Source organism: Gekko japonicus, unplaced genomic scaffold (assembly GCF_001447785.1).
Source record: "Gekko japonicus isolate JY-2015 unplaced genomic scaffold, Gekko_japonicus_V1.1 scaffold1831, whole genome shotgun sequence".
NCBI classification, from domain to species: domain Eukaryota; kingdom Metazoa; phylum Chordata; class Lepidosauria; order Squamata; family Gekkonidae; genus Gekko; species Gekko japonicus.
This window is the reverse complement of record NW_015177067.1, coordinates 194,801-204,197: the sequence shown is the minus strand read 5'-3', so window position 1 is coordinate 204,197 and position 9,397 is coordinate 194,801. Positions and strand designations below refer to the sequence as shown.

Genomic DNA, 9,397 nt, shown 5'->3' with positions numbered 1-9,397 from the left:
GGGACCTTTTACAGTTCGGACCTTTCTGCAAGACGGAGCTCTTCCGCCGGGCTTTTAATTAGGGCGACGGACGTCCGTCCCTCTTTTCTGGGCCTCCCCTCAGTGGGTCAGAACGGCTTACCGGAGATGGCCTCTGTGAGACTTGATTCTAATGACAACTGCACCCGCTGGAGGATAGAGTTGTAATTTATTAGTGTTTTAATTGTATGTTTACCAATTCCTTTGTATTTTATATATTGTATTTTTATTAAGTCTGATGCAACCCGCCCTGAGCCTGCCGTGCGGGGAGGGCGGGATACAAGTCGAAGGAAATAAATAAATATGTAAAATAGGTGTAAACAATGGAGTACAGGAAAAGGGTGCCAGCCGAGATGGGAACCGTCTCTGTCCTCAACCAAAAGCCCGGCGGAACGTCTCTGCCTCGCAGGCCCTGCGGAATTGCATCAGATCCCGCAGGGCCCCGATGGAATTTGGCGGAGAGTTTCACCAGGTCGGGGCCAGGACTGAAAAGTTTGAGGACAGCCGGATGTCTTTAGGGCTGGGGATCACCAACAGATTGCTGTCTAAGGAGCGCAAGGCTCTCCTGGGGCCATCACGGATTTTCATTTTAAGCTGCCTTTCTACTTCACAGGCAGCCAGTGTTCTACCTTCTCCTCCTCTATTCCTGCAGGCGGTCGAGTTCCGGAAGTTCTGGGGGGAGCGCTCGGAGCTGAGGCGTTTCCAAGATGGCTCCATCTGCGAGGCCGTTCTGTGGGACGCAACGACCCAGAGCCAGAAGCGCCTCATTCCAGAGCAGATCATCCGGCACCTCTTGCAGTTGTGAGTAACTCTGTCGTGGGAGAGCGGGCAAGGGGACTTGGCATGGGGGCTGGGGGGGGCAGTAATGCAAGGCCAACAACAGGGCAGAGAGGCCGAAGCCTTCCCCTGAGAAGAACCTCAGAAGAGCTCTGCTGGATCAGACCAGTGAGGGTCCATCTAGTCCAGCCTCCCGTCTCACACAGGGGCCAGCCAGTTCCTCTCGAGGGCCAACAACAGGGCAGAGAGGCCGAAGCCTTCCCCTGAGAAGAACCTCAGAAGAGCTCTGCTGGATCAGACCAGTGAGGGTCCATCTAGTCCAGCCTCCCGTCTCACACAGGGGCCAGCCAGTTCCTCTCGAGGGCCAACAACAGGGCAGAGAGGCCGAAGCCTTCCCCTGAGAAGAACCTCAGAAGAGCTCTGCTGGATCAGACCAGTGAGGGTCCATCTAGTCCAGCCTCCCGTCTCACACAGGGGCCAGCCAGTTCCTCTCGAGGGCCAACAACAGGGCAGAGAGGCCGAAGCCTTCCCCTGAGAAGAACCTCAGAAGAGCTCTGCTGGATCAGACCAGTGAGGGTCCATCTAGTCCAGCCTCCCGTCTCACACAGGGGCCAGCCAGTTCCTCTCGAGGGCCAACAACAGGGCAGAGAGGCCGAAGCCTTCCCCTGAGAAGAACCTCAGAAGAGCTCTGCTGGATCAGACCAGTGAGGGTCCATCTAGTCCAGCCTCCCGTCTCACACAGGGGCCAGCCAGTTCCTCTCGAGGGCCAACAACAGGGCAGAGAGGCCGAAGCCTTCCCCTGAGAAGAACCTCAGAAGAGCTCTGCTGGATCAGACCAGTGAGGGTCCATCTAGTCCAGCCTCCCGTCTCACACAGGGGCCAGCCAGTTCCTCTCGAGGGCCAACAACAGGGCAGAGAGGCCGAAGCCTTCCCCTGAGAAGAACCTCAGAAGAGCTCTGCTGGATCAGACCAGTGAGGGTCCATCTAGTCCAGCCTCCCGTCTCACACAGTGGCCATCCAGTTCTTCTGGAGATCCAACAACAGGGCATAGAGGCCACGGCGTTCCCCTCCTGGCTCTGGGATCCAGAGGTTTAGTGCCTCTGAATACGGAGGTTCCCCTCAGCCGCCAAGGCTAGTAGTCCTTGATAGACTTATTCTCCATGAATCTATCCAATCCCCTTTTAAAGCCATTTATTCCCGTGGCCATCACTGCATCCTCTGGCAGTGAATTCCACATTTTAATTGCTCTCTGTGACTGGGGTAAAGGAGCTGCCACTTGTTGAATGTGAAGAAAGGAGTCTTGACTTTTGAAAGCCCAAAAATCTTGTTGGTCTCTAAGGTTCCGCTGTTTTAATCCCTGTTTTAATAGCCCCTCTTGCTTTGGTTGCAGACACACGGACATTCCAGGATCTGCCATCTGCTATACAGGCGCTCTGCTGGAGTCTTTGATCAGATTGGGACGTGAGGTGAGATCTTTTTTCCCCCCCCCCCCAATTCCTTTGGATTTCGGTTGTGTGTGCAGAAGAATTCATGTTTTGATCGGTGCCCGGAGAGCCAGTGTGGTGCAATTCTCAGAATGTTGGATCAGGACAAGGCCCAGTTAAAATCCAGCTGAGCCTTGCTTGGGTGATCGTGGACCAATCCTTCCTGAGATTATGCATGGGATAGAGGAGGTAGAGAAAGAACTACTTTTCTCCCTTTCTCACAATACAAGAGGTACTTTTTTCCCTTTCTCACAATACAAGAACTCCTTGTGGGCACTCCATGAAATTGCTGAGCGGTCGGGTTAGAACGGATAAGAGGAAGTCCTTCTTCACCCAAAGAGTGATTAACACATAGGATTCACTGCCACAGGAGGTGGTGGCAGCTACAAGCATAGATGGCTTCAAAAGGGAATTAGATAAGCATATGGAGCAGAGGTCCATCAGTGGCTATTAGCCACAAGGTATAGATAGGGACTCTGGGGCAAGTGATGCTCTGTCATCTTGGTGCATGGGGGGGTCAACAGTGGGATGGCTTCTAATGTCCTGGCCCCACTGGTGGACCTCCTGATGGCACTGGTATTTCTGGCCACTGTGGGATACAGAGTGTTGGACTGGATGGGCCTTTGGCCTGATCCAACATTGGTGCTTGGGGGGGGGGGGTCAACAGTGGGAGGGGCTTCTAGTGTCCTGGCCCCACTGCTGGACCTCCAGATGGCACCTGGTATTTCTGGCCACTGTGTGACTCAGTGTTGGACTGGATGGGCCATTGGCCTGATCCAACATTGGCTTCTCTTCTGTTCTTCAGCCTAACCTCCAAAACTGAAGGAGAAAACCATGTACACCTACTCTGATTTCCTTGGGGGATGGGTGGAATAAAAATGTGAGATGTTGTGTTTAAGTATCGCTAGTTTGGGAGGAGGAAAAATGATATTCCTATACATCGCATGAATTTCAGAAGCTCTCCAGATTTGCTCCCTTGATCTTGAAGGTTCCTACTGGGTGCCTCCAGTAAATTCATGAAGCTGCTTTCTACTTAAGAACATAAGAGATGTCATGTTGGATCAGGCTACTGGGCCATCTAGTCCAACACTCTGTACTTTATACAGTACAAAAGTACTTCTTTTTGATCTGTTCTAAGAATACTGCTCCTTAATTTCATTGAGTGCCCACGAGTTCTTTCTTTCTTTCTTTCTTTCTTTCTTTCTTTCTTTCTTTCTTTCTTTCTTTCTTTCTTTCTTTCTTTCTTCCTTCCTTCCTTCCTTCCTTCCTTCCTTCCTTCCTTCCTTCCTTCCTTCCTTCCTTCCTTCTTAGTTTATTTTTCTTTGGGTATACGGCTGCCACCAGGAATTATAAGGCTTTCCAACCTCTTACTATAATATATATTTCTATCACTGGGTTTTGGTATTGTGACCCAGGGTCTGGGCTTTCGAAGGACTATGTGTTTCCTGAGGAATAAGGGATCAGGCTTCTGGGATAAACTTAAATAAAAAGGATTTATTTGAAGAACCGAGTAAGAAGTTGTTTAAACTGTCCCTGTTTGGGAAATAGGTATTTGTAAGTACTTAGGTCAACTGTATCACACTCTTTGTAACTTTGACTCTTTTTACTTCAACTTTTCATAACACAAGAAGGTCTCTCCTTCAGACCTCAGAATGAACTGCTTATCAACTGTCTTATTCAGCGCTAAGACATAGAACTTAACAACCCACACAGGGAAGCTTCTTCTTATAACTGTTTCAACACAGAACTTCTGCTTCTCTCTCAGAAGTCAGAACTTAAAAACCTATCAACTACTTTCACACAGCACTCTCTTCTGACTAACTGGTTTTTTTTACTGTTAAACCTTAACTGTCATTTCTCCAACAGTCACTCCTGATAGACATTCTAATCATCCACACAGCATCCATTCCAAAACCCTTCCCCCTCTCTGTCACTCACCAATCATATCACTTGCCTGTTTCCAGCACTCTAGAATATCACAGCCTGCAAACTAAACTTTTAAAGACACACACACACATAAACATGAAATCGTTACAGTGAACAACAGGGCATAGAGGCTGAGGCCTTCATAAGAACATCAGAAGAGCCCTGATGGATCAGAGCAGTGGTCCATCTAGTTCAGCATCCTCTCTCACACAGTGGCCAACCAGTTCCTCTCGAGGGTGAACAACAGGGCACAGAGGCCGAGGCCTTCATAAGAACATCAGAAGAGCCCTGCTGGATCAGACCACTGGTCCATGTGGTCCAGCATCCTGTCTCACGCAATGGCCAACCAGTTCCTCTGGAGGGTGAACAACAGGACAAAGAGGCTGAGGCCTTCCCATGGTGTTGCCTCCTGGCTCTGGGACTCAGAGGCTTAGTGCCTCTGAATGTGGAGGTTCCCTTCAGCCACCCTCGCTGGTAGCCACTGCTAGACTTATCCTCCACGAATCTGTCTAATCCCCTTTTAAAATGGTCTACTCCTTTGGCCATCGCTACATTCCGTGGCAGCGAATCCCACATTTTAATCACTCCCTGTGTAAAGTGGTATTTCCTTTTGTCCCTCCCGAACCTACTGCCCATCAGCTTCATGGGATGCCCTCGAGGTGTAGTCTTTTGGGAGAGGGAGAAAAATTTGTTATTGTCAGCTCTCTCCAAGCCCAGGCATAATTTGATAAACCTCTATCCTGTCCCTTCCTTTAGTCATCTCTCTTCTAAACCGAAAAATCGCAGACTCTTCAGCCTTTCCTCGTAAGGAAGGTGCTCCAACCCCCTCACAAGGGAGACTGTTCCAGTGTTGAACATGCCTCGCCATCAGGCAGCTCTTCCCCAAATTTAGATGAAACCTCCTCTGCTGTAGTTTATATCCATTATAGTCCCAAGTCGTGTGATCCAGCACAACAGAAACTTTGCATGTCATCCCTTTAGGTATCAGTAGGGGGCAATCCGGTCACCTTGGAAGCATCTCTTCTCCAAGACAGAGAGTCCCATTTCCTGATCAATCACTCAACTTAGGTGTTTCCGCTTTGCCTTTTGTCTTGTGTGGTTCTTCTAAATCCCTTGGATACCCTGTAAAGTTTTCACTCTTCGGTCCCTGTCACTTGTTCGAATTATCCAAGTAGTTCTAAGCAGTGTTCCCTCTAAGCTGAGTTAGTGTGAGCTGGCTCACCGTTTTTTTAGCCTCCGGCTCACACCTTCTTCTCTTAGCTCAGGAAGGAGGGGCTCCAGAGCAAACTAATTTATGCAGTAGCCAAATCGCTCGCTCATAACTTGTTTGGTGTAGTGGTTAAGTGTGCGGACTCTAATCTGGGAGAACCGGGTTTGATTCCCCCACTCCTCCACTTGCAGCTGCTGGTGTGACCTTGGGTCAGTCACAAGCTCTGGCACAGCTGTCCTTGAAAAAGAGCAGTTTGTCAGAGTTCTCTCAGCCCCACCCACCTCACAGGGTGTCTGTTGTGGGGAGGGGAAGGGAAAGGAGTCTGTAAGCCGCTCTGAGACTCCCAAGTGAAGGGCAGTGAATAAATCCAATCTCCTCTTCTTCTAATGCCAGTAGCTCACACAGTAGAATTTTTGCTCACAAGCCTCCACAGCTTAGAGGGAACATTGGTTCTAAGGCAGTTCTTAAACAAAAACACTCCCTTTGCATTCGTGCAGGAAATGCCTAAGCCTCTTCTGAATGAATCTCAGCTGTTTGTAGACTGAATTCTCCTTCAAGGCCTTTTGGGGCTGCTTGCAATGACCGGATCGGCCTAGAGGTGGCACCAGGAGCTTGCGTTATTTCTAGGACCGGCTTGCAGTCTCTCTGCTCTTTGTTTAAAGGGAGTGGCGACGAAGCTACCCAAATCTGCTCTTCGCCCAAGAAGGGGTTGTGGTTTGGCACACGGAACATCTGCCGTTTCTCCTTCCTGGGTGCATTTTCTCATTTCTGTCCACTCTCCTTCCCCTACCCCTTTTCCTGTTCAGTAGCCCACGCAATTAATTTTTTGCAAATATGCCAGTCTTGCTAACTTGCTGGAGAGAACCCTAGAACCACACCATCAGTTTGGGAGGTCCCCCGTTCAAAGCCCTGATACAGAGTTGCCGAAGAGTTAAAAAAAACACCCCACTGTGTAATCTCTGTAATGATGCTTAAGGTTTGCATAAGATCTCCTATATTCTCCACCAAGAAAAACACCCATCTCTCAAGCTAGGGTTAGGGGGGCAGGCAAGGGTTCCCCCAGCAGGTCTTTCTTACATGCAAAAAGAGTGGTCAACTTGTGGAACTCACTGCCACAGGTGTTGCCGCTAGCTATTATTTTAAATGGCTTTTAAGAGAAGGTAGGCCCATCATAAGAACATAAGAGACGCCAATGTTGGATCAGGCCAAAGGCCCATCCAGTCCAACACTCTGTGTCACACAGTGGCCAGAAATACCAGGTGCCATCAGGAGGTCCACCAGTGGGGTCAGGACATTAGAAGCCCTCCCACTGTTGACCCCTTCCCCAAGCACCAAGAATACAGAGCATCCCTTGCCCCAGAGTCCCTATCTATACCTTGTGGCTAATAGCCACTGATGGACCTCTGCTCCATATGCTTATCTAATTCCCTTTTGAAGCCGTCCATGCTTGTAGCCACCACCTCCTCCTGTGGCAGTGAATTCCACGTGTTCATCACTCTTTGGGTGAAGAAGTATTTCCTTTTATCCGTTCTAACCCGACCGCTCAGCAATTTCATTGAGTGCCCACGAGTTCTTGTATTGTGAGAAAGGGAGAAAAGTACCTCTTTCTCTACCTGCTCTTTCCCATGCATAATCTTATAAACCTCGATCATGTCACCCCTCGGCCGTCGTTTCTCCCAGCTAAAGAGCCCTAAGCGCTTTAACTTTTCCTCATAGGGAGAGTGTTCCAACCCTTTGATCATTCGAGTTGCCCTTTTCTGCACTTTTTCCAAAGCGATAATATCCTTTTTAAGGTGTGGTGACCAGAACTGCATCGACGGTTGTTAGTTGCCATTGGGTACATAGAAACGTAGAACTGAATGGGATCTCAAGAGTCATCTAGTCCAATCCCCTGCATAACAGAGGATATTCCCAACTACCTCCCCCAGCACCAGTGACCCCTGCTCTGTTTCCAGAGGAAGCCGAAAAACTGGGCCAACCTGTTCCTGATCCCAAAGTGGCGATCTCTGGGTGTGTAAGAAAAGACCACGAGAACTAAGCACTGAGGCGACCCTCCCTGCCCTCCCTCTCATGATCTGCCTCCGTTCACAAAATCAGCATTGCTGTCAGGAGGGCCATCTAGCCTCCGTTTGAAAACCTCCCGAGAAGGAGAGCCCACTGCCTCCCCGGGAAGCCTGTTCCTCCATGGAACCTCCATGTTCATGGGCAGTGTACCTCTGTATATCATTGCCGGAGGGCAGCATCAGAGAGAGGGTTCGGCTTCTGTGACCTGTATAGAGATTTTCAGGGAATCTGAAAGCTGTTGCTGGACCGTTGGTCTGGTTCAGCATGGACCAAGGCTCCCTCTAAGCAGTGGGGTCTTGTGAGCAAAAATTCTGCTTTGTGAGCTGCTGGCATTAAAGTTGTGAGCGAGCCATTTGGCTGCTGCATAACTTAGTTTGCTCTGGAGCCCTCCTTCCTGAGCGAAGACAAAAATGTGTGCGCCGGAGGCTAAAAAACAGTGAGCTAGCTCACACTCACTCAGCTTAGAGGGAACACTGGCATGACCCTTTTTGTAATTTTGGGTGGTGTCTCCTCTCTTCACACTTGTGCTGCTTTTGTGTTCCTCCTACGGTTTGCGTGTGCGGGGGCTGTGGCCTCTGCCATGGAAGCTTGCTGGGTGACCTAGGGCCAGTCACGCACGCTCTCCGCCTCACCTCCCTCACAGGATCGTTGTAAGGATAAAATGGAGGATTAAGTAAGCCACCCCGGGTCCCTGTTGGGGGAAAAGTTGGGTTATAGATGAACAAATACGTAATTTAAAAGGAACAGAAACCGTTTCTCTGCTCCAGCCGACCTTTTCGGTGCCATTTCCATTCCCTACGATAACTTTGTGGAGGTGGGAGGACCACATTGAGGGGTTCCTGCCGAATTTCTCTCGACTTTCTTCTCTCCTGGGTTTGTTCGCAGCCAGCGGGCACCGGCGAGGAGGCCATGGTGGACGTCGTCCGCTCCTACGATGACCTGAGCCGCAAGTTGTGGAACCTGGAGGGGCTGCCGCTGACGGTGACCGCCGTGCAGGGGGCCCATCCGGCGCTCCGCTACACAGATGTGAGTCTGGTCTCCCCGAAGTGGGGAGTGGGGCGGGTGGAAGAAGAAGAAGAAGAAGAGATTGGATTTCTACCCTGCCCTTCACTACCCAAAGGTGTCTCAGAGCGGTTTACAAACTCCTTTCCCTTCCCCTCCCCCTCCCCACAACAGACACCCTGTGAGGCGGGTTGGGCTGAGAGAGCTCTTGACAGAAACTGCTCTTTTTCAAGAACAGAGTTATGGCTTGCCCCAGGTCATCCAGCAGCTGCAAGTGGAGGAGTGGGGAATCAAACCCGGCTCTCCCAGATTAGAGTCTGTGCACTTAACCACTACACCAAACTGGCTCTGAGATGCGGCCTGCCGAGCAGATGCGGCCTGCCGAGAGCGTCTGTCGGGGCCTCTTGGCAGATGAGGCTTCTCCGTCTGGCAGGAGTTGGGGGGCAGATGAGGCTTCTCCGTCTGGCAGGAGTTGGGGGTTGATTTCCACGGAAAGCTGTCGGGCGGGAGGGTCTGATTGCCCACACATGTGTGGAGGAGGAGCCGTGCTCAAGAAGACAGAGCATCCCTTGCCCCAGACTGAGAGTTCCTATCTAATACCTTGTGGCTAAGAGCCACTGATGGACCTCTACTCTGTATAAGAACATACATAAGAACATAACAGAGAAGCCAATGTTGGATCAGGCCAATGGTCCATCTAGTCCAACGCTCTGTCACACAGTGGCCAAAAATACCAGGTGCCCTCAGGAGGTCCAGCAGTGGGGCCAGGACACCAGAAGCCCTCCCACTGTTGCGCCCCCCCCCCCAAGCACCAAGAGTACAGAGCATCCCTTGCCCCAGACCGAGAGTTCCTATCTAGACCTTGTGGCTAATAGCCACTGATGGACCTCCGCTCCATATGTTTATCTGATTCCTT

General features: G+C 50.5%; 1 protein-coding gene across 1 annotated transcript in view; it reads left to right on the top strand.

Annotated features, from left to right (window-relative positions):
- NOL6 (nucleolar protein 6) overlaps nt 1–9,397 on the top strand; it is an 86,238-nt gene that overhangs the window by 28,807 nt on the left and 48,034 nt on the right. The window contains exons 13-15 of the mRNA XM_015428186.1: nt 671–819; nt 2,186–2,261; nt 8,365–8,505. Coding sequence (XP_015283672.1) covers nt 671–819; nt 2,186–2,261; nt 8,365–8,505 — 366 coding nt within the window. The remainder of the gene's footprint in view (nt 1–670; nt 820–2,185; nt 2,262–8,364; nt 8,506–9,397) is intronic.